This window comes from Tenrec ecaudatus, chromosome 1, assembly GCF_050624435.1.
Source record: "Tenrec ecaudatus isolate mTenEca1 chromosome 1, mTenEca1.hap1, whole genome shotgun sequence".
Classification (NCBI taxonomy): Eukaryota; Metazoa; Chordata; class Mammalia; order Afrosoricida; family Tenrecidae; genus Tenrec; species Tenrec ecaudatus.
In genome coordinates, this window is record NC_134530.1 from 13,632,327 (window position 1) to 13,657,987 (window position 25,661).

Below are 25,661 nucleotides of genomic sequence, written 5' to 3' on the forward strand. Positions count from 1 at the left end.
AACTATGATGTTAAAAGTTCTCTTTCAAGAGAGAAAATACATGTCTTGGAAGAATTACAGACTGTTCCTTAGAGGCAAAGATGGCTAGACTTTGTCCCGCGTACTTTGGGCATGTTATTAGGAAGACCAGGTGCTAGAGAAGGACATCATGCTTGGTAAAGTGGAGGTACAGTGTGTTAGCCCAGGTACACTAGAGAAACAAAATTCATAGACACGCATATGTGTATAAGAAAGAACTTTATATACAAGAGTCATAGAATATTGAGAAAACATCCCAGTCCAGCCCAGATCAAGTCCATAACTCTATTAGCCCATGCTCATGCACGACATGGAATGACACCGAATGCAGGAAGATCACAGGTTAGTGGGTGGAAAGTCTTGTGGATCCAGTGGCAGTGGAAGCATCTCAGCGCTGGCAGGGTCCTCCACGTGACTCCTTCAGCTCCAGGTCTCTAGTGTAGCTTCCATGTGTCTTCTCAGCATGAATGTCTCACAGAGAGTGTATGTGTGTCCGGCTTCCAGCAAGCTATTTATCTCTGTGACACCTCCAAATGAAGTCATCCAGATGGGACCTGATTGTCAGGCTAGACTCCACCCCTGCACAAGTTGACACCAGATCATGTAACTACCAACAGACAGCAGAAAAGAGAAAGACCCTGGATGAGATGCATTGACACAGTGGCTGCAAGAATGGTGGGAATGGCACAGGACTAAGTGGTGCTTCATTCTCTCGTAGACAGAGACTGCAGACTCACTGGTCACGAAGAACAACAACCAGAGTTTGGATATAGTTGCCATCTGTACTACTCTGAGTCTTCCAGTTCATGAGCATAACATGCCTCTCCATGTGCCTTGCCCTATGATTTCTTCTATTCGTGTTTTGTAATTCATAGGATAGAGATCCTATACCTGTGTGTTAGGCAGGGTTCTCTAGAGAAACAAAACCAGGACACTTATGATTTTATACATATATTTGAAGATAGGTTTATACAATGAGGAGGACTATAACAGCTAATTATCCCACACAGCAGTACAGAGGGCTCAGTTCAACTCACTTCGTTGAACAGTCAATATACTGGAAGTCCTTCAACTCATGTGGGCTGCTAGGGACCAGGTTAAGGAAGCAGACAGCAGAGTCCTCCCTCTGGCAAGGCAAGCAGCAAGTAGCTCGGGAGTTTAGCGAAGCAGGCCCTGATGGGATATCGAACACAAGCAATGCAAGGTGACACGACTCACCAGCCTCAAGCTTAAGCGATATATGCACCAGCAGTGTGGTAAAGCAGGTCTCGAAGGAGCCTCAAGCTCTAGCAACACAATTCACTGGTTGGCCTGGCCCACAGGTAGTAGATCACAGGTTGAGGCAGAGAACTAGCACGCTCCAGCATGCACCGATCACCAGAGAGCAAGAGCCTGGGGGCGGGCCTTGCAGAGCCATGTATCTCTTTGTCCTCCAATCAAACTGCAACCTGACTAATCCCACACGTTCCTATTGGCCAGGTTGGCACAAGTAACCCTAACTATGACAACATGCTCTGTGAGATGTATACTTAGATTTCATTTAATGGCTCTGATTTACAATAGCAACAGGAGGATGGAGAGGCAGCTGTTCACCCAGCCCTTGGGGGAGGGTGCACGAGCTCTGAGAGCGGTGTCCCAGGCACGTGGAGATCGCTTCCATTTGATGGAGGCCAGGAAGGTGCGGATCTCCATGGGCTGCAGCGTGATGGCAGCGGAATCCATGGAGAAGTTAAGGGTGCGGAGGACAGGGCCTGTGGTTACAGAAGGAGACAGGGGATGAAGCTGGGTGTCTCTCGACTGCATGGTGTCAACCCCAAGCTTGGATTGCATGTCAGACCCGTAAACCCTCTCTGGAGCCTTCAACCCAGAACAATGTCTGGTGCTGTGCCTGGCAGGAAGCCAGTCCTCTGCCACGCCCACATCAGACACACCACCCTCAAACCTTTACGCCCGCCTCTGGGCATCTATGCACCCTCTCGACCTTCAGGACCCTCTCAACCACTGGCTCCCACCCGTTTTCAGTGTCCACTGGAGCCTGGAGACGCGGTCCCGAGGCTGGTTGGCCGCCAGCGTGGTCTCCTGCAGGTGAGTGATGGTGAAGGTGGAGAACAGGTCCTGCAGAGAGTGGGTGGGCCAGCTGAGCAGGGCTGGGGCACAGTGGGATTGCCTCCCACTCTTGTCCTTCCCGCTGGTGCTCTGCTCACCCTCAGGTCCAAGGTCACCGGCGAGCTCAGGCTGCCTTCCCCCACAGCAAACTGATGCTCTAAGCGCAGCAGTAGCTTCCTGGGCCCCCAGAGGGCCAGTGTCAGCAGGCGCACGGCGGGTGGCAGCTCCTGGTGAAGTGCTGAGAACTATTGGCAAGGATGGGGGCGGGGGGGGGGGCGCTATCAGGCAAAGAGCGAGACCAATACGCACAAAGGAGAGCCACAGCTAGGGTGGGGCGAGGCTCAGTCACTGGGAGCGTGCTGATCCTAAAAGGGAGCGGTGGGGGGTGAGGGGTGCCTAGGAAGAGGGGCGTGGCCTGATCCAATTTGCTGGACCAGCAGTGTAGATCCAGTCTGGGCTTTGAGGCTGGGGTGTCGCCCTGAGATCCGAGCACTGTGCAGTACCGAGCCTACTGTTGGGTTGTCTTACTTTGTAGGGGTGTGGGGCTGAGCTCAGACAGCACAGGGCTGAAGCACCGAGGACGACGAGAGCAACCAGTAAGGTGGGTTGTGCACGGTGTGGCAGTGTACATGCCAGGGGCAAGAAGGGGGCAGAGGGAAGGGTAGGGCAGGTTTAATTGTTTTAAGTCCCACAGCGTCCTGGGCCAAAGAGAGGGTGCGTGGAGGGAAGGGCAGGATTGCAGAACGGGCTGGACACAACCGCCTTGCCATCAAGGAACCCCGAATCATCAAGATCGCTGTGAATCTGGGTTCCACGAGTTCGAATCACGCCAGAACTAAAAAACCACGTCCAGGAAGTGCTGGGGGCCATGGGTACAGGTATGGAGCAGCTTATCAGGAATGGGCTTTGCCCATCCCACCCATTGCCTGACACTGTCCTTGTTTCAACCCTCCACAGACAGACCCCATCATCTCTGTGTCCACCGCGGCCTGCTCCCTGCTCTCCCCACTCCCCTGCACCTCCGATTCCGTCCTGCCTGGACTCCCTTACCTTTCTGCGTGGGATGCCTCCGCTGCGCCCGAGGGAGTCCCCACTGGTGTAAAACACCACCTGCGGGGCCAGGACCACCTTCTCTGCCAGCAGTCGGTGCCCAGCGGCAGCCGTCTGGGTCCCGTCCAGCAGCACCAGGTGTTTGCCTCGCACACACAGACCTTGCTTGTCTGGACCTGTCTCCATCAGTGGTTCATCCAGACCCTTTTGATCATCTGAGTTCAACCTGCGGTGCACCTGGCAGAAAACCCACCGCAGAGGAGATGAGCCGAGCCTGGGAGAGGGGCTGACCAGAAGATCATCTGCAGAAGTTCCTGAGTGGAGGACTGGGTAAGAGTCACGGGGATCAGCACCTCATGGGATGGAGGGTAAAAACCTGACAGGGAAACCAAGTCGAAAGAGGAGACCTTTCTAGAAAGATGATAAGGGATGATGCTGGACCTCAGGCGAGGTCCCGGAACCAACATGAATCCCGGGGAGGCTTGGGTAGGGAATACAACACGAGGGACCCAGGGCAAGGACCCAGCATGGGTATGGGGACTGTTCAGCTTAGAAAGATCTTAATTTACAAATCTTCTCCTGTGGGGCTTACCTGACAGACATACACGATAGCTTACATCAGTAAAGCTATCATGGGGAAAACTACCCTGTTTCCCCGAAAATAAGACAGTGTCTTATATCAATTTTTGATCCCAAAGACAGGGATGTCTTATTTTTCCAGGAAGAAGAATATGGTAAACATTGTTTTATTAAGAGAAGCCTCACACTTCCTCTCTACTCTTGAAGCACCTGCCGCTACAGTTCAGAGTCCAGAATTACAGTAGCTTTGGGGGGGCTTATTTTTGGGGAGGTCTTATTTTTTGGGGGATGCTTTATATTTCAGTAAGAGGCAAAACTGTAAATAGGTCTTATTTTCGGGGAAACAGGGTAGGTACCCCCTGGAAACAAGCCACAGGTTAGCTGGGCAACCTGAGTAGACAAGGAGCCGTGTGTGGGTGGGGTGATGTAAATGGAAACTAGTTTGAGGCCAGATGGGGGATTGTAGAAAAGGTGCGGTGGGAGGATCCTGGCTTGAGACTTGGATCCACTCACCATGAGCTCCAAGGATCCATCCCTCAGGCTGCTGCCTCCCTGGGAGCGGTCAGTCAGCACTGTCAGCTGCATGTTCCCATCCTGGGGAGGGAGGGTGTCTTGGTGAGAAGCATTTCTACATGGCTGCCCTACCCGCATGAAGGACACAGAGGTGGTGGCCACGAGGACACAGACTTGAGGATGAGATGCACTGTGGAGGTCAGGCCGGGGGTCTGAAGGTACCGTGATGTAAATGCGGCTGTTGACTGGGTAGTAGTTTCCTGCCACTGGCTCAGTCCGCTTCAGGTTCCAGGTGGGTCGGTAATCCCTCCTACAGTCAGGAGGAGGAAGTCTTCCAGGGCTGGTGATCGAATCCCCTAATTCCTCATCTCTTCCTCCAACACCCCTGTGACACTCCCACACTCCCCTATCACTCTGTAGACTCAGGCATGCCGTAGGCCATCCTCTGCTCAATAGTGTCCCTGCCCATCCCCACCTCCTCTCCAAAATCTCCCTGCCGTTGCTGTCTGTGTAGAAAAGTCCATGTGTCTTCAGCTCAGTGTCAAAGCGACTGATGATTTCCTTCCCGAAGTCATCCCTGAGCCTGAGTGGACGGCAAGAGGTTTAAACCCACCCAAGGACCCCCATTCCCTTGCCCTCCCTGTCCTCCAGCCATTGTCCACTCACAGTGGTATTGGTCCCACCGTCCACTCCAGCTCCAAGTGTCTCTGTCCTGGGTACAGACGAACCACCTGGGAGCACCAGTCTGAGAACTTCTGGTGCACCTCCTGCACCAGGGCTGTCTGTTGGCATGGGGGACAGGTGGGGACTGTGGTAAGCCATAGCCTGAGCAGTGCAGAGTCCTACCGCGTTCTGCCTCAGCTGCAAACGCTACCCACCTGTAAACTCTCCCCCAAGCTCCACCTCCTAATCATCCCTAAGTTGGACCCATCCCAATCTTGCTAGACTGCGCTCAGAGTCCCCAGTGATTTCAGTTTCTAGTACTCATGGAATCAACATCGTCAGGTGCTGCAGAGTCAGGTCTGATGGCTAAGGACCCTATGTCCAAAAAAGGAAACACATCCCAGTTCTAGGCCATCCTCACAATGGCTATGTTTGCGCCCATTGTTGCAGCCACTGTGTCCATCCATCTTGTGGAGGGGCTTCCTCCTTGCTGCTGCCCCTCCACTTTACCAAGCATGGTGTCCTCCCCCAGGGGCTCGTCTCTCCTGAGAACACGTTCAAAGTACGAGACAAGTACCACCCGCTGCACTTCCAAGGAGCATTTTGGCTGTACTTTTTCCAAGAAAGATGGTTGCTCATCTGGTAGTTAGTGATACTTGCAATATTCTTTGTCACCAGTTCTACTCTGTCCTGTAGGGTGACTAGGAGTTGGAATTGACTTGATGGCAGTAGGATTCCCTCATGGAGCAAAGAAACCAACCAAACTCACTGCCACAGAGTCGATGTGGACTCATAGCGACCCTCTAGACAGGGTAAAATGGTAACTGCTCCTGGGAGTAGCAAGCCCTGTCTTTCTTCCGCAGAGTCTGCTGGTTTCAAATAGCTGACCTTGAGGACTGCAGCCCAACACAACCACGAGGCCACCAGGGCTCCCGTCAACGGAATAAACACGCTTAATTTAGTTCCAAACTGCAGAAAAGAACCTCACATATTTAAAGTGTACATTTATAAAATGGAGATATATATAAACACATGGAAATATATATATCCATTAAGTATTCAATTCAATGGCTAGAGTAATGAACATATCTGTCAGACTCAAAAGTTACCTCCTAATTATTATTGTTTTCATAGAGATGTGGTGCATTTTCAGGAAAATAAACGATTTAAAAAAATCTATCCTTCTATGTTACTTTCTATGTCTTGACCTATGTGTCTGTCTATGCTATTATGTAAGTATCTAAGTGTGTGACTCTATCCAGATAGATATTTATTTATTTCTCCCCCTCATCCCTTTGGCCCAGCCTCAATCCTTCACCCCGACCCCTGCAAATCTGTAACCATCAAATCCCTTTTCTTTTGGAATGACAACCAGTTTCCTTTCATAAAAGTGGTACCATACAGTATTTGTCTTGACTAACTTTGTATTGACTACCTTTACTCAGCAGAATGTCTTTCAAATTCATCTAGGTCATGAGGCATTTGACAGTCACCTCATTGTTTTTCAGTGGTGCATAGTATTCCATTGTTTTCATATGCCAACGTTTATTTAGCCAGTCCTCCAACCACAGGCATTTAGATGGCTTTATCTTCTTGCTATTATAAACAGTGCTGTTATCAGCACAGGAGTGCATATAGCTGCTTGTAGTTTGCTTCTTTAGGATATGTACCGAGTCGAGAGATTGCTGGGCCATACTGTGTCTCTATTCCCATTTGTTTGCATGTTACCTCTTACTCCTTGAGAGTCCCAGCTCATCCTTTGTTCCGCCACCTCGGCTTCGGTCCTTATAGATATTTTCACTTTCCAAAGTTCACAGATTCACATGTTAGATTCCCTTTCCATCAGTTTGACATACTGTGGTGGTTTGTGTGTTGGTGTCATGGCAGAAGCGATGCCTCTGGCATTTCAAATACCAACAGCGTCACCATGGGGAACAGATTTAAGTATAGGTTCAGACTAAGAAGAGACAAGAAAGAAGGAAGAGATGTACCATTTTTGAAGGTTAGTCTTATGAATGAGGACTTCTGGTGATGTAGTGGGTTATGAGTTGGGCTGATAATTTGAAGGTCAGCAGTTCAAACCTAAAAGGTGCTCTGCTGGAGAAAGAGGAGGCTTTTTGCTCTTGAAAAGATTTATAGCCTCAAGAACCTACAGGGAAGTTCTACTTTGTCCTATAAGATCCTTACGAATTGTAATTGACTTTACATCAGGGAGTTTTTTCCCCCCTTTAGTAACCTTATGAGCATGGCCCAATATAGGTCAGAAGACACTGAAACTATAACTGACAACCATATGATTTACCATGCCGGGAGCGACAAATTAAAGAGCAATGTCTTCAAATTCATCGTTAAAATGAACATTTCCAGATCTATCTTAAAGTACAATGATATATGTGGTAGGGTATTATCTCTATGCCTAATAAGGAGGACCAGTTAACACAAGTCTTATGTAAATAAAATGTGAATACTAACTACTAAAGTCAATGATTAAGAAATTGACAAATTGTATCACCTTTCTCAGTCAGAAACGGATCAAACATGCAATCAGATTCAGTGATAATTACTGGTGATTGGAATGCAAAAGCTGAAAGCAAGCAGGAAGGATCACTGGTTGGAAAGCAGACCTGGGTGACAGATATGTAGCTAGAGATCACAAGGGTTTTTTTGTTTTGTTTTTAAGAGCACAGACTACCTCCTTACAACACCCCTTTTCAGTGACATAAACAATGAATACACGCGTGAACTTTGCCAGATGGAATACACAAGACCCAAATTGACTCCATTTGTGGGAAGAAATTATGAAGAAGCTTAATATCACCAATCAAATTAAGGCCAGGGTCCGCCTTGAGAACAGACCCTTAGTTGTTCATATGCAAGTTCAAGTTGAAATGAAAGAAAGATAAAACAAGTCCATATGAACCCACGTATAACTTTGAGCATAGCCTCCTATGGATGAAGAGACCACCTCAAGAGCCGATTTGACACGCCAATCACTAAAGATCAAAACCAAAGGAGCTTGGATAACATTAAGGACATCATACACGAAGAAAACAAAATTACTAAAAAGATGAGAGAAAGAAAAGACCAAATTACTAGGATCCTATAGTGGATTATTATTAGGAACCCTGGTGGGTGTAGTGTTTATGCATTGGGTTGGGATCTGCATGGTTGGCATTTCGAAATCACCAGAGGCTCCACGGGACTGGGCTTTCGATTCCCATAAACAGTTACAGTCTCGGAAACCCATGGCGGGTCACTGTGAGTCGGCGTTAACACAATAGCAGTGAGTTTGGTTTGGTTTTTATAGCAGATTATCAGTTGGGCTGCCAACCACAAGGTCAGAAGTTTAAAACCACCAGTCATCCTCAGGAGCAAGATAAGCCTGTCTCTACCTGCAACTCTGTCTAGCCTTGAAAATCCTGGGGCTTGGTCTTGCTCTGGCTTGTATCAGCACAGGTGGTAGCATGGGGTGGTTAGGTATATTGCTGCTAATCCCAAGGTCAGTGGTTCAAACTCACCATGTGTTCCAAAAGAAAAGGTGAGCCGATCTGCTCTGGTAACATTTTATAGTCGAAAAGACCCGATAAAGGGTCCAGATATTAAGCAGAACAGACTCAATGGTAGTGAGCTTAGTTTAGGTTTTATTAAGACAGTCATTTTGGGCTATGAATGTGAATGCTCTTCTTTCTGATGCAAGCTGTAATTTGTCACACTTACCTCAAAGGGGAAACCCCCAACTCCTTGTTCCCATAGCTAACATTTTACAACTTAGGGATTACCCTTTACACAGTAACCACGGGGGTAAAGCCAGTAATTAATTCACAGAACTTAGAAGAAAAGCTCTCTCACTCGCGGGTCCTCAGACCTCCTAGCACCATGCACACAGACCAACCAGGCTCTCCCACCTACAGATGTGGTCTCCCACCACATCCCTTTTGTACACCTGCTTTATTGCCCCAGGCTCCAACCTTCACCAGGTGTATCTCAGGTGAGAAACTGATGGGCAGTGGATTCAACTGTTCAGGTGCAAAGACGTAGGCTCCCGACTTTCTGCTGGCATTGTACCTGAGGCAAGGGTAGGCAAGAGCATTGGGTCAAGGCCAGTTCTGTTCACCGACATGCTCCCGACCATGGTGGCTACTCCTCACCAGAAGAAGGTCTGCTGGACCCGTAACACAAGTTTCTGGTCTCGGTTCTCAATCTCCTTTAAGATCCCTGTGTGGTTGTCAAATGCCACCCGGATGTGCTGGAGAGACAGGGGCAGACTGGGGCGAATGACCATTGTCCCAGCAATGGCCACTCTGCCCCTGCAGGCACTCAGGACATAGAGCAGTCTGGAGTCATCTTGGACTATCTTTTACTTTACGCCACATGCCCAATTCCTCAGCAAATTGTGGATTCTTTCACTGTCATCCCCAATACAAACCATTTTTCTTCCTTCACCCTTGTCAGCCCCCATGACTTCCAACAAGATAGTTGTTGTTACTCCCTTCCTGGCCTCTTGCCTTTCACCCTTGATGCCCACATGCTTGTCTCCAAACGTCATTAACACCTAAATCGGGCAATGTTTCCTTCTCAGTACCCTCTGAAGATTTCACTTCACCAAGAGTAGTAAACTGCAGTCTTCGCGGTGACCCTCCAGACCCTATTTGGTGACCACCTCCCTGCCCTCATCTTCCGCCTTACTCCCTCTGTTCCAGATACACTGACTTGTATACCGTAGCTCACACAGCCCCTCAATGCTGCTCAGGACCTTAGCTCTTGTTTGCTCATTCATCTGGATCACCCTCAAAACAGCTCACCTCTCTCAAGGGCATGGTTAAGCATTCTCTTCCCAGGGAAGCCTGGCCCTGGACCTTCCGTCCAACATGGCCACCAACCTGTCCTGACCATACATCATCTCTGGTCTTGTTTTATTTTTTTTCCGGAGATTGCGTACGATACTGTCACCTTGAATTCACTCTCTATTCTGTTTCTTGACCCTGTCTCTCCTAGGACTTAATTTCACCTTTCTTATGCTGCATGTTCCTGGGAATGATTTTGTTTAACCCCTTCATCAACAAGGAACTCAGAGGTGTCATGAGGGGAAAAGGGTTGAACGCTGGGGTCCCACCTCATTTTCAATGACCAGGACAGAAGACTGTGACTCCTGGGGGCTGGACGTGGTGGATCCCGGCTGGGGCTTTTTCACAGGGGCTTTTGTGACGGAGTAGCTGTTGAATCCCAGGGGAGGTGCGGAGGCCCTGAACAGGAGCTCTGGAGGGTGCTTTACACAATCCACAACTGGATACTTCACAACCTGTTACCACAGAGGGAAGACCCCTGAGGCCTTGGCCGGTGGATGCACTCACACCGCTACAGTCTGGGGCAGGGGCAGGAGGCCTCAAGCCAATATGGGGCCTAGTCCTGGGATGAGGAGAAAAATGGGATGAGGCGAGAAATTTTGAGTGGAGTTGAGGTAGCAATTCAAGAGACCAAAGCTAGCCACGAATGGGGTAAACACAAGGGAGGTTAGAGAATTAGGGGGTGGGTTGCTCTCCGGTGAATTACAGTCATGAGAAGGTAGCTCTTCACAGAGGCTGAGGGGAGAGGTATGCTTGGGAGATAGATTTATTATGGACACAATCAGGAGTAAGATACTTCATTGGGATGAGATGGACATGGGTGGGAGATATCCGTGGAGGTGCATAGTCACGGGGGGAGATATAAGGGGGGGGGGCTCACTTCACTTTGCACGGCCTGTCCATTAGGGTCCAGCACAACGAAATGGCCTTCGCTGACTGGCAACCTCACCATCCAATTCACCTGGTGCCCCAGGGGGTTGTAGACGAGGACTTGGAACTGGGATAGGCGGTGGGGAGAGGCTTCAGTTAGGGTAGACCTGTGTCACTTGTACATCACCAGGTCGGGTGTTTGTGTGAGAATCCGAGCACTTACCTGCTCCATTCTGTTAAGAACCTGCCTGAATGTAGATAGGCCCGCAAGCACTGGCCTAAGTCGGAGCCCCTGGACAGAGACTTGTCCCAAAGGGTGATACACACCTGCCATCCCCATGGCCGGTTACCCAAGTTCTTAGATTCGGGTCCTGCCTCCACCTGTCTTGCCTAGTTTTTCTCTGAGAAGATGTTGCTTACTTGATCTTCCTGCAGAACCCCGCCTCCCTACTTGTTGTCCAGGTTGCCTTAGGCTCTGCTGGCCCTTCCTGCTGTAGCTGACAGAGAAGCCCCAGGCCTCCCCTACACTCCTGCTCACTCAGACACCAGCTGGCAGGACTGGGCGTTATTAGGCTGAGCCCACTCACCCCTGGTTTTTGTTTTGTTTTTACCACTGGTCCTGTCCTTGGACCCCAGACCTGGGAGAGCACAACCTCCTTCAAACCACACCCATTCCTGCTGGGACCCTCTGTCTGGGGCAGGCTCACGTGCGCTGCCCCTTGGCTGAGCGGGCAGACGCTGACGTTGAGTCCGTGGCAGAACGTGAGCTTGTGCTTGGCACCGCTGAGTCTGGCCAGAGCGTTGCTCAGGAGCACCTTGGAGGAGGGAGAGCAGAGGGTGGGGTCGGCCATCGTACCTCTTCAAAGCACCCCTCTGGGCTCCTCCCTCATCTCACCATACAGTGTCTTTGTTGTTGTCCTCAACCAGGTGGCAGAGGTGAGGATCCTGTGCCCATCTGACCTTGGCCCCATTGGTGCTGGGATTTGCTCCCTTCTCTTCCTTGGCCCGCCCCTTCTGGCCTGCCCTTACCTGCAGGTCTCGCCCCCCCCCCCCCAAACTCCCCTCTCCTACGGACGCCTCTGCTCACACCTCACAGTGTCCCCAGCCCTTCGAGAGCTGGCGCGCGTAGTCATCGGTCACCAGCTGCCGGGCAGTCCCGCTGACCGCGTCGTGGTGCTGGAGCACAGCCATCGCCTCCCCTAGGGTGGGACAGGGAGCAGGGCGGTCCTGGGGGGCCACACCCAGGACCCCAGGAGGACAGAGATGCAGTGGTCGCGGGAAGGGGTCTTAGGAGCTTTAAAGAGGGACTGGGAGAGCGGCCAAGGACAGGCCAGCCACAATGGAACGTCCAAACCCCCGTCGGCCCAACTGACACCTACTGAGGGGCCCACTGTTTCCGGAGCCAAAGGGTCCTGCGTTGGCCGCGTGTCCCGCCAGCGCCTCCAGCTGGTTGCACACCTGGTGGGCAAGGGTGTGCTGGGGTGTTCACATTACCTCCCAAGTCTGGTGCCCCCCCCACCTTGAGCTAGACAGACACCCACCCACCTGCAGAAAGTTGTAGCTGAGGCGCTCATAGCGTTTGAGGGCCGGCCGGCTGGAGAAGTAACCGGTCCAGAACTCGTGGGGGGCATCGGCGTAGGGGAAGAAGTCATCTTGTTTGACCCACCTGCGGGGCGGGGCGCTGAGGGCTGGATCAGGGCCCAGGAGCATCCCAATTCCCCCAGATGGGGCGCGTCCCCAAATACCAGGTGAGGTTGGCCTTGTTCAGCTCCTGGAGGTAACAGGCTGGGGTGGAGTAGAGCACGTGGACTCGGCTCCCCTTGGCCTGCTGTGGTTGGGAGGAGGGAGCAAGAGTCCGTGCTTCCTGAAGACACCCGTTCCCATGAGTTCATACCCCCTTCAATCTGGGAAACCGCCAGGGCATATATGTGCATTTTGAACATAACACAAGAAAAATAATAATTTCTATGTAGCTGCACGCCCAGCGCATCAAATCAGTGGAACTATCTCTTTAAACCCCGGGAGAGGTGGCTTTGTTTTAAAATTTTTAAATCCTTTTTCCCATTCTCTGTCGCCTTTTAAAAAAACGTTTTATCGGGGGGGGGGGGGATCATACAGCTCTTATCACAATCCATACATAATCCATTGTATCAAGCACATTTGTACCTTTGTTGTCATCATTTTCAAAACATTTTCTTTCTATGAGCCCTTGGTAGTTCCACCCCTCCCTCATCCTCCCTCCCTCATGAACCCTTGACAATTTAGAATTTATTATTTTTTTCCCCATCATACCAAACGCTGTTCCCCTTCACCCACTATTATCCATCCCCGTGGGAGGGCGTTATATGTCAATCATTGTGATCGCTGCCCCCTTTCTCCTTCCACTTTCCCCTTCCCCTCTTGGTATTGCTACTCTCATTATTGGTCCTGAGGGGTTTATCTGTCCTGGATTCCCTGTGTTTCCAGCTCTTATTTGTACCCGTGTACATGCTCTGGTCTAGCCTGATTTGTAAATAGAATTAGGGTCGTGATAGGTCGGGGGTGGGGGGAAGCATTAAAAACTAGAGGAAAGTTGTGTTTCATTGGTGCTATACTACACCTTGACTGGCTTGTCCCTTCCTTGTGGCTCTTCTGTAAGGGGAAGTCCAATTGTCTACAGATGGGTTTGGGTTCTCTACTCTGCCTTCCTCCTCATTCACATTGATATGATTTTTTGGGGGGTCTTTGGTGCCCGGTAACTCATCCCATCGACATCTCGTGATCACACAGGCTGGTGTGCTTCTTCCATGTGGGCTATGCTCCTTCTCAGCTAGATGGCCGCTGTTTATCTTCAAGCCTTTAAGACTCCAGATGTTTTATCTTTTGATAGCCGGGCACCATAAGCTTTCTTCACCACATTTGCTATGTACCCATTTTGTCTTCAGCAATTGTGTCAGGGAAGGTGAGCATCACAGAATGCTGGGTTATTAGAACAAAGTATTCTTGCGTTGAGGGAGTACTTGAGTGGAGGCCCAATGTCCATCTGCTGCCTTAATAGTTAAAAAATAAATATATATGCATAGATCTATTTACTTATTGTTATATATAAATGCGTTTACATATATGCTTGCCTGTATAAGTGCCCTTTGCCTCCTAGTTCTTTCCTCTATTTCCTTTTACTTTCCTCTTGTCCTACTATCATGTTCAGCCTTCATCTGGGTTTCAGAAATTCCTCTCGGTTACACCGTCCTTGATCAAGCCCCACCAGGTATCCCATGCCCTCCTCGCCATCAGTTTTAGATCACTTGTTTTTCCCTTGTCCCTGGATTGTTGGCACCTTCCTTTCCTCCGCCCTCCCCCTCTCCCGTGGTTTCCATCAGTCTCTATCTTCTCATTGTTTATCCTACCTGTCTGACCTAGATAGACACGCAGAGGCAATAATGAGCACAGAAACAAGGCAAAGCAAAACACAACAAAGGAAAACCAAACCAAACCAACAACAATAGCAAACAACATCCAAAAAGAGAAGCCTATAGTTAGTTCCGGGTCTGTCTGTTGACTTTTGTGAGTGCTTTCCAGTCACGTCTGATGGGATGCCATCCCCTGGCCCCAAAATCTATTTTTGGTATTCCTGAGACTTCATTGCTTTGATCCCCTTACTGCTCTGTTGCACACCTTTAGTGTTTCACCCCGGTGTGGTGTGCACATATCGGGCACAATTCCCACACTGTGTCTCCAGAGCTGTCCCCCGTAGTGCTGTGGGTTGATGAGGGATGTCGTGTCTCATGGTGGGGCCGGCCTTATGATCCTCCCTGTGCATTGACTGCTCTGAACAAGAATATTGTCTTTGGGGCTTGGTGTGCCAGGATGTGTTCCACTCTCTCTCTTTCCCCTCCCTCTTAATTTTCCTATTCCTAACCTCTCTCAACCCTCCCCGCTGGCCTCATCTTAGTCTTTAAAATCTTACCCTTTGGCGTGAAAGTAATTTTTCTTGTTCTCCTTCATAACAATGGTGTCATGAAACATTCATCTTTTTGACTGCTTGATTTAACTACTAAGCATGGTATTCTCTTATTTTGTCCATGTTTTAAGGTGTCCAACACTCATCACTGTTTTTAATATTCTATCATATGAATGTACCAGAATGTTTATCTATTTGTCTACAGTTGGCTTTTTTATTGTTTCCATCTTCTCACTATTGTTGAAACTGCTGCAACGGACACAGATGTGCATGTGTTTTTGTTCTTCCCTTTATTTCTTTAGAGTATGTGCTAAGTAGAGACATTGCGGGATCATATTATTTGCATGTGTTTAAGGAAGCTCCCTACTGATGTCCCTAGTGGCTGTACAATTCTACAGTCCCACCAGCAGTATGTGAGTATTTCAATATTTCCACATCCTCTCCAGAGCTTATTATTTATTTATTTCTGAATTTTGCTAAATGTTGCAATTCATTATTGCTTTAATTTGTATTTCTCTTATGGCTAATGACTATGAACATATTTTCATTTAATTGTTGGCCACCTGAATGTCATCTTAAGTATCGATTCTTATTTTGTGCCCATTTTTTGATTGAGTTATTTGAATGTTTCTTATTAAATTGTTACATTTTCTACAGATTCTTGAAAGTAGTCCTTTAAGTAATATAGCATTGCTAAATATTCCCCCCCATAAATAGACTCTGTTTTTACTAGTTTTATGAAGTCTTTTCATGCACATAAATGAAGTAATTTCTAGAAGATCCCAGTCCTCAATTTTGTCTTCTATAGTGTGGGCATTTTTCCATTATGTTCATTAGTGTAGTCAGCCATTGTATTAGGGCCCTTAAGTTTGTCCCTAGTTTTTCATTGATGGTCTTCATGGTTCTAGGGTTTATATTTAGGATTTTAATCCATCTTGAGTTTGTTTTTGTATATGGTATGAGATATGGGCCCTGTTTTATTCTTTCGCAGGTGGAAATAGAATTTTTCCAGCACCATTTACTAAAATGGCTATTCTTCACTTAATATGTTTCAGTCTTTTATCAAAAATCAGGTGTCCATAGGTGTTTAGTTGTATTTCTGGGTCCTCAATTCTAATCCATTGGTCTTGATGTCAATTGGTCTACTGATACCAAGCTATTTTGAGTCGCATGGCTTATATAGTAGGTTTTAAAATCCAGGAGTGAAAGACCTTCTACTTAAAAAATAATAGTGTTTTTATTTTATCCTGGGCTTCTTTCCTTTTCATGTAAAGTTGATGATTAGTTTTCCCATTTCTCTGAAGAATTGTGTTGGGATTTGGATCGAAATTGCATTGAATTTATAAAATGGAATTGCATTGAATATTGACATTTTCACTATATTTAGTTTTCTTATCCAGAAGCATGGGGCATTCTTCCATTTCTATAAGTCTTAGTTTCGTGTGGAAGTGTTTTATAGTTTTCTTTGCATACATCTTTTGTTTTCTGATGTGATTTATTCCTAGATATTTTATCTTTTGGTTAGTTCCTCTAAATGGTATTGCTCTTTTACCTTCCTTATCTGTGTCCCTTCATTTAATATATAAGAATTTAATGACTCTTGGCTGCCTTGGAGTCACTGCAGAAGGCAGATGGACACCTTCATCTGTTGGATAGTCCTGTCCCACCTGCCCACAGCTTGTTTCCCCCCCCCCCCCACTTCTGAATAAACTTCCAGGAGGACTATGATGATCTTCTCAAATACTGTGAATGATATAAAACTGTTGAGACAGGTGGATTTGCAAAGGTCAAGCGTGCCTGCCATGTCCTCACTGAGAGAGATAAAATCCTGGATGGAAGTGCAGTTGGCTGTGACTTGCCCAGGATCAAAGTGGAGATCGATGCCTGGGAGAACCCGAGATGACAACATATATGTCAACTTTACCATGTGCCAGACAGAGCCAACTATTCCTGGTTCTTGAGTCCTGCCCTGGAGGAGAGCTGTTTGATTATCTACTATCTCAGGATTGCCTGTCTGAGGAGGAGCTCCAAGCTGTGTTCTGTCAGATGGTACCTGCTGTCACCCATGCACAGCCAAGGCTCTGTCCACAGGGACCTCAAACTAGAAAATGTGTTGTTTGATGAATACCTTACCTGATTGATTTTGGTCACTGTGCTAAACCCAACGGTAGCATCTACAGACATGCTGTAGGAGTCTTGCATGCACAGCACCAGAATTAATACAAGGCAAATAACATCTCGGATCAGAGGCAAATGTCTGGAGAATGGGCAGACTCTTATATGCACTTATGTGTGTATTCCTGCCATTTGATGATGATAATGTCATGGCTTTGTACAATAAGATCATGCGAGGTAAATATGAGGTTTCTAAGTGTCTCTCTTTCAGTAGTAATGTACTTCTCCAAAAAGGCTACAGGTGGAACTAAGGAAATGGACTTCTGTGAAAAGTTGATTGAGCCATCCCTGGAACATGAAAGATGACAACTGTCCCAATGAGTGGCAAAGCAAGAATCCTTTTATTCACCTCGATGAAGATTGTGTAATGGAACTTATTGTACATCACAGAAGTAGCTGGCCAACAATGGAGGATTTAATTTCACTGTGGCAATATGATCACCTTACAGTTACCTATCTTCTACTTCTAGCCTTGAAGGCTTGGGGAAGACCAGTTCATTTAAGGCTTCCTTCTTTTTACTGTGGACAAGACAGTGTTACTCTATTCAGAGACTTCAAGCCAAAGAATCCGAGTCTGGAAGCTATGAGTGCAAGTGATGGAAATTATGCGGTTGGAGTTATAGATCATGACTGGTGTGAAGAAAATTCATCAATAGGCGTGGACACTCCCCAAACACTACAGTTTGCCAACTGTTCGACAGAATCAAATGATCTGGAATCTAAACCCTTGTGTTAGTTTGGGTAGACTAGAGAAACAAATCCACGGACATTCATATGTGTCTAAGAGAGAGTTTTATGTAAAGGGTAAATGTACATTAAGAAAACATCCCACAGTCAGATTTTGGCAAAGTGACAATGCAATTTGAACTAGAATTTTGCCAGCTTCAAAACCCCCGCTGTGGTGGGTATCAGAAGGCAGTGAGTGACTCAAGGGTGATGGCTGGGTTTACAAGAGATTAGTGGAAGCCATCCTATGTAGCTGGAAGGTGTTTGGTTTCCATCCTGCTGCATGAGTGTGGGTGCGATATATCTTACGTGGAGATTAGTGTGATTGGTTTGGTTGGCAAGTCCATTGGAACTACTAACTCATTTCCCAAGAGCTATCTTAAGGACTAGTATCACTGTTTTTTAACAGAAGATATTATCTTGAAGATGAATCTAAGGCAAACCATATGCCATTATCTGTTACTGTCGTTTAAAATCATGTAACTTTGTTTATTAATAGCTGTTGACTCCTAAATTTCCATCGATAGATGAGTGGGTTAGAAACTCTGGCACATACACACGGCGGAGTATGATGCATCACCAAAAAGGACTGATGAGCGCATGAAGCACAGCGCCTCAGGAAGAGTTGGGGCAAATTATGCTATACAAAGGTAGCCAATCACAAAAGGACAAGTACAACACGAGTCCGCTGAGGATATAGAAGAAAAACCACTCATCTCACATTATACGAGTTGAGGTACAGGCAGTCAGGTGGGGGACAGGCCCCATATCATTGCAACAGGCCACACCCAAGGATGTGCACGTCATTGCAACACAAAGAAGGGGAGTTGAGATGAGAAGGGGAAAAAAGGTGAAGACGATGGCATTGGGGGAGCAGGGCACTAACCCACCTAGGGGGAAAGTATTGGTTGTGTCTCCACAGAACTGGGAGTGTGCATGCAGACCTCACCATGGTACACCACACCTTGAGGGCAACATAACCACATGGAGAAACTCAACAGTGAGGTCTACAGGGCGGGCCCCAATCAGAGCCAAACTGAGCCCCTTCCTGGCATAATGTGCTGCAGAGGACAACACTAAACCTACAGATTGGGAAGAGGGGCTGGCATGCCATACCCACATGGGAGCAAGCTGTGTTAGACAGGGATCCCTAGAGAAACAAAACCAGGACACTAATAATTTATATATATTTATATAGATTGATTGATAAATAACACAAGAAATAAACAGTTAATTAATCTATAAAGCATGGCTCAGTGCAACTCACTCCCATGAGACAGCTAGTACACTGGCAGTCCTTCAAGTCTTGAGGGCCATGGGGTAGTCCTCTATGGAGCAATTCAGGCTATCTGGCCACAGCCAGCAAACAGACAGGCAGGTCACCAACAGTCAGCCAGATGACAGGGTCAGACAGTCCCCAGATCAATAGATGTACCTTCCAGTCGCGTGGCGATGCAGGTCTTGAAGGAACCTCAAGTTACAGCGACACAGGTCATGGGTTAGGTGTTCCACAGGTAGTGTAGCTTGAAAACTGAGGCACAGAACAAGCAGGGAAGCCGCACACTGGTCCGATGATCAAAGAACAAGAGAGAGAGAGGCGAGGCTCGCCGAGCCATTTATCTCTTGGCCCTTCAATTAATCTCACATGTGTTCATTGGCCATGTTGGCACAACAAACCTATCTTCACACAAACCAAGAAGGAAAAAGAGAGAGTGAGGCTCTAGATCCCATATCAGCACACAAGACCTAAGGATGACGTCCCTGCACGGAGTTGCTAAGGCACGGAGAGGACTGTAGGGCTGTCAACAGCTTGAGACATGAGATGTCCCCTTGCTGGAGCACACTGAGACAGAGGACAACACTGATTATACACAGCAGGGAGTGAGTCCAGTCTAACCCCCCCCCCCCCACTTCCCAGAGTGGCGAACTAAAAAGGAACATAACATCAGCTGCGGGAGCAAAGCCAACCCACAATACCCCTGAAGAGCCCCCCAAATAGACTGCATGCTAAGAGGGGCAGGTCCTGGAACTCCCAGAAACAGTGGAGAGATAATCATGAATGTCAGTGGACAGATCTGGAATCATCTATGTTTTTTCAGGGTTTTTTTTGCTAGGTGTTATATAATATTAATTCTCTTTTCCCCCTCTTTTATTTCATTTTTTGTTTTGTCTGTTATTGCTGGTTTTCCTACCTGTATAAGATAGGCTTGGGAAACAAGGCCAGGGAGAAAGCAATGGACAGAAAGTTCTGGAGGGACTTAGGGGGAGGAAAAGGTGGGGGAAGGGAGCGGTGAGCAAACAATGCTGAAGACAGGGGGACATCTAGGGAATTAAAATTAACAATGTGGAGGATGTAGAGATCCTGGGGGTGTTGGAGCAACATCCATCTAGCTGAGAGCAATTACTAGGAGGCAGAAGAAGGGTGAGCATGATAGCGGGAAGGGAGGAAGGTAAAAGGAAACAGAGGAAACATTTAGGAAGCAAAGCTACGGATAAAGGTACAAACATAGGTGTGCACTTATGTAAATATATTAATTCATAAAATAGAGGTATTGGCATATGCACATATATTTATATGGCAATAGACTGAGGAAATGGACAGACTTTGGGCCTCTGCTCAAGCCCTCCCTCAACACAAGAACACTGTTCAAACAACCTGGCATTCTGTGATGCTCACCCTCCTAGCACGATCCCTTAAGACAAATGGGTGCACAAGCAAATGTGGTGAAGAAAGCTGATGGTGCCCAACTGTCAAAAGATACAGTGGCGGGGGTCTTAAAGGCTTAAAGATAAACAAGCAACCATCTAGCTAAGAAGCAACAAGCCCACATGGAGGAAGTTCACCAGCCTGTGAGATCATCAGGTGTTGATGGGATCAGGTAACAGGTATCAGAAGACCCAAACAAACAAATAAAACATAATGTCGAGAACAAGGGGGTAGGAGCAGGAACCCAAAATATCATCTGTAGACAATGGGTCAACAAGGGTCGCAAGGAAGGGATGAGTCAACCAGGGTGAAGCATAGAACTGACAAAAGACACAATATTCCTCTGGTTCCTTGAGGCTTCCTCAGCCCCCACTATCATGACCCTGATCCTGCCTTTCACTGTGGGCTAGACTGGAACATGTGCACGGATACAGATAAGAGCTCATGCCACATGGAATACAGGTGAGGTAAACCTCTCAGGAACAAAAATGGGAGTAGTGATACTAGGAGGATAGGGGGAAGGTTGGGGGATGAGGGGGGAACCGGGGAGAAAAGGAGACAGTGGTCAGAAAGATATGAAAATAATAATTTATAATTTATCAAGGGGTCATGAGGGTGGGAGCTGGGGAGGGAAGAGTAAAACGAGGAGCTAATACCAAGGTCTTGAAAAGAAAGTAAATGTTTATAAAATAATGATAGCAACATATGTACAAATATGCTAGATATAATTGATGTATGGATTGTTATAAGAGCTGGAAGAGTCCCCAATAAAATTTTTGAAAAGGGGGAAAAGCAGCATTTAAACAAATGGAGGTTCTTGTTCCATGCTCCTGAAATATACCCGTAGTTTGTGACAGGCAGAGTCCCCCAGAGAACCAGTGATTGGGCAGAATATAAGTCTCATCTTTGTCCATCTACTGGTCTTCCAATGGTCAGAGCCTAGCTTTTCAACCCTTAACCATGTCTTTAAATTGTTCTCTGGGAAGCAAGCATGTTTCCGCCATTCCTGATCACTTGTTAGCCTCCTTCAGGACCCTGAATTTAGGAGAATTTAGTTCCCTGCAGAAGTTGAAATGAAATTCAGTGCTATGATGGAGGCTGATTTTGTATGCACCGAGTTCTCTGAATGAAAAGCAGAGACAATCGAAAGTGTTTTAGCTTCACCTCTGATGATCTTCAAATGTCAAGGACTCAACACCTTAACTGAACAGGGAGCTTACGCTGTGCAGCTGGGTCGCCGTGGTCAGTGGAGACCCAAGGCTTTCCTAGCGGAAGCTCTTTTCTATGGCGCCGCTGGATCAGGAAGAGCGAGAGACTGAAGCAACCTCCGTGGCTTCCAGGTGGGCTCTTTTTAAGGTTTAAGTCATTCCCCATGGTCACCAAGTTCATTGTGACTCACAGTGACCTTATAGAACAGTGAGGGCGTGTCCAGGAGGGCTTCCATGGTCCCAGTTCTTTACAGAAGAAGATGGACACATCTTTCTCCCAAGGAGCAGCTGGTGGGGTAAAATTGCTCAACGGTTAACTATCAGCTGAGAATTTTAACCAGTGCATTTCCAGGGCTCCTTTTTCTACACAGGTAGTGCTTTTCTTTGTACACAGCGATTTGGTCTGATTACGCCGCTCCCCGCACCTGTGTTCTTCGCCGTGTGAGCAACTATCTCCATTTATTGTATTTCTTTAGCTCATCCATGTTCTTATTGACGACACAGCAGGTGAGGCTGTTCCAGTAATTGACGTTTCCTGTATTTTTGCTGTTTGATGGTCAGTGAGGCAGATCCCCCTATACCTGTCAGTGGACAGATATGACATGCTCTTCCATTTATGTCAGAGTGCTTTATTGTTTCCAGCATCTTAACCCTTCCTTCTGTGAGGCCATTTTGGCATCTATAGACGTGATAATTTGTGGCCACCAGAATCTGCGTTAAGCCTTCGGAAAGACAGTTTGCCTCCGAGGTCACAATTATGGGCATATACACTTGGCAGTCCTGTGGCGAGATTACAGTTTTCTGCGACCCCGTCTCTGAATATTTGTCGCATTCGGAACACCGCTCTTGCCCACAACACAATGCAAGATGTGACTCTGTGCTATGCAGAAAAGCTGTACGGTGACCGTGGCTCTCCTTTACTGACCTAAGCAATAACTTCAACTTTATGCCTTTATATGAGCTAGCAGAGAGGCTTCCTCTTTCACACAGCCTTCACAGTGGACACCCAAAGCCCAGCGGGGCGGGGGGGTGGGGCGTGCTCACCTGTGCATTGACCAGCTGGATGAGCTTATCCAGGTTCTTGAACCACCTTTCCGCTTCCCCGAAATGGAAGTCTGAGCCCATCGTCATTATGATGTTCCTGGTGCGGTAGTGGCTGGCCTGGAGACAGAACGGTTGGTGTCGTCTTAGACCAGAGGGCCTTGAAGTTTTGCCCTGTGTGGCCACTGTCATGAGTGGTCAAGGAGGTAGAACACACATGCGTGCTTGTGTGGCTAGGGTTGCGTGGAGTATGTCGGAGCATCAATATGTATTTATAATAATCATACGGCTTAATCAGTAGTTACATGGGGCCATGTTTTTTCTTCCACAGAGTGGAGTGTGTAGTTGGGAAAGGAGCTGCTAACCTCTGAGCAGGGATGCATGCATCAACATAGGACACGTGCGCGGGCTCTGGAAGCAGACTGCCTGGGATCGCAAGCTGGCCCTGCCATCCAGTAGTCAGATAACTATACTTCAGCAGAGGCAATGACCTTGCAGTCATCTTTCTGTCAGTTTCTTTGACTTTAGTTGAGATAGTAATATGAAGAAACGAATTAAGAAGCTAACTACGCCGCGGTAAACCCCGTTAAATACTATTTCCATGAGACCTAAAGGCTCTTCTCAGTGGTACTCGGTTAGGGCCGTGTCCTGGTCCAGGCTACCTGGTCAGCAGCTATTCTCAGGAACTGTGCCACCACCATGTCAGCATTGTACACGGATGTGCCATTTTCTTCTACCACTGTTGGGTCACTGCATAGTATATCCCAGCAAAATCCACGTGGTGGCTCATACACATTGGGCAGGATACCTGTGGGTCAGGCGGTGGATTGAGATGATGGGGCGGTAAAAGACTCCAGGAGGAGGTAAAAGCATAGGATGTCCCCATCTTGTTCACAGTTCCAGCACTTTCACTTACAAGTGAAGAGGTCAGCAGTGGGAGGGGGCAGGCTATCACTGCCCCTCCACATCTGCTCCATCTGGTGGATTCTCTTTCGAATGTTCTTGTCCTGGTAGTCCACACGCCCCAAGAAGATGCCGTCGAAGCCCATCTGGGAAGAGGGGAGCGGGCTCAGAATATAGGGCTTGGAGGATTGAACCCCAGTTCCCAGCCTCTCTCCACAAGTTTGGAATGGGTGAAGTGCAGGCTAAGAAAGGTGATCATGTTTCTGTCTTAAACTGCACACTCGCCGTGCTGGAGTTGGAACGGGATAGGCTCAGGACGGACACAGGTGATGCATCTAGTCTAGATCCAGGTCAAGATTCCCCTCTATGTTCACCCTTGGAGCATGGCTAATGTTCAGAGTGGAAATGGATGAAAACCATCACGAGGTAGGGGCAGGGTCAAGTCTAATCTGGAAAAGGGGAAAAACTTGAAAGGGGCAGTGGGGAGATGGGCCTAAAGCAGGCTGAAGGGGCGGGGCTCCTCAACCAGTTGGTCAGAGAGTAGGGGAGTGTGTGGCGAAGCCAGAACAAAGGAAGGGGTCATGTCTTGTGTAGGAGTCAAGAGTTGGCACCTGGGCAAAAAGCGAGGCCTGCTCTCGTGAGTGACCAAAGGGATCGATTTGCCAGGCTACATGGGGGCGCCCAACTTTGCCGAACGTGTTCTCCAGAAAGTTCAGCCCGAGTGTCATCTGATCCACGATGGCGCCATAGTGCGTGGTGGCCTCATCATTCATCACCCAGCCGCCGTTGGCGAATTCCAGGCGCCCTGGCCAGGAAGGGGCATGGTGAAGGGCAGAGGACACAGATCAGTGCCTACTAAGAGGCCAGGGTGAGAGTACCCACGTGAACACCCAGACTTGGATGGAGAGGTCAACTCTTAGGGCCTGTAGAACCAGGGAATGGAGAGGATGGACAAATTCTCCTCTGGCTTTTAAGACAAGAGACCACGGAAGGAGCTGCTTTGAAAGACACATGGGCGCTCCTTGCGGGCAAGCTTCTTTCAGAGGCAGAGTAGCGCATGCGTATATGGCTACTCGTGGCCAGAAACGAATATGAAAAGGGCTGCGGAAATGGAAGCTCAAAGAGACTCCCTTTCCACTTCCATGCGACAAGCTTACCCTGGTGCACCAGGTCCTGCACAATCTTCCGCATCTCTTTATTCTGGAGCTTCCACCAGCGGGAGAAGAAGGCCATCTCCGCATAGGTGAAGCGCCGTGTGGGGTTGACCAGAAGGGCTCTCACCACCGAGTTGAGGATGTTCCTCACATTCCCAGGAAACAAAGGTAATGAGACTGTGTACACGGTAGACAAACAGTGAGTGCATGGGGGGTGCCTAGGATAAGAGGTACAATGCTGGACACAACCTAGTTCACCATGTCTGGGGTCAGGTGATATCCTTGGGAGAAGTATTTTACGTTGTTTGGCCAGGAGGGGCTCATAGGAGGACGGGTACCCCCGGGAAAGAGTCTTCTACATTGTTGGGTCTAGACCTCTGCTCACCTTGACAAAAGTACTGATCCACTGTCTTGAGCCAGCCCACATCATTGTGTGTGTGGGCCACCAAATGCACGTTGAGCATGTCAGGGTGAACGCTGGGGCATGTCTGCACAGGGACCCCAAACACACAGCATTTAGTACCCAGCATACCTACCCCACTCACCGGCCTTCAACTCTGGGCAGACAGGGGCTACAAGATACGACTCAATAAGATATGGATCCAGTGAGTCCGTGACTCAAAGATGCCACCGCTTATAATGTTTTATCCTGGACCATATGCCATTGAGGCCCTTCCTCCTCTCTGGTGGACACACAGGCACACATCCACATTCTCAGGTACGTGTAAGTGGGAATGTAGCCATGTCCCATGCGGGATACAGAATAAGACAGCCAGTATTATCAGTCTCATTCTCAGACTACAAAATGACACACAGCTACACATGGTGATACCCAAATGGTAGAACACACACACACACACACACACACACAAATACATAAGACACACAGAAAACAAGGTTGTCATCACGTCCTTGGGAAAGAGAAGTACTCCAGCCACCCCCCTCCCTCCCACCTCAGCCTCTGCACAGACCAATTCCTGGACATTTTCCTGTCTTTTTCTCGTACCTCGTAGCCACCCGCACCAGCCTTGAGCACCATCAGCAGCAGAATAAGAAGGATAAAGGAGGGGATGTGAGGCCCTGGTCCACTCCCATGGGTCATGATTCCAGATCTGGACATCCCAAATAGATCCTGACCCTTGTTGACCCCGAGTCACAAGCCTC

The 25,661-nt window shown here is 48.1% G+C and overlaps 1 protein-coding gene across 1 annotated transcript; it reads right to left on the bottom strand.

Moving 5' to 3' along the window:
- Positions 1-1,572: 1,572 nt before the first annotated feature.
- On the bottom strand, positions 1,573-25,599 carry LOC142443283 (lysosomal alpha-mannosidase-like). Its single transcript, XM_075544764.1, has 25 exons — positions 25,504-25,599; positions 24,883-24,985; positions 24,501-24,674; positions 23,955-24,148; positions 23,357-23,489; positions 23,103-23,248; positions 22,444-22,560; positions 16,637-16,639; positions 12,389-12,471; positions 12,189-12,309; positions 12,023-12,101; positions 11,733-11,842; positions 11,351-11,458; positions 10,654-10,770; positions 10,043-10,228; positions 9,078-9,175; positions 8,898-8,994; positions 4,933-5,048; positions 4,742-4,843; positions 4,489-4,576; positions 4,267-4,347; positions 3,175-3,411; positions 2,223-2,369; positions 2,031-2,133; positions 1,573-1,769 (listed from the first exon to the last, which is right to left on the bottom strand). Exons 1-25 carry the CDS (start codon positions 25,597-25,599, stop codon positions 1,573-1,575), a joined length of 3,036 nt encoding a protein of 1,011 aa, XP_075400879.1.
- Positions 25,600-25,661: the final 62 nt, after the last annotated feature.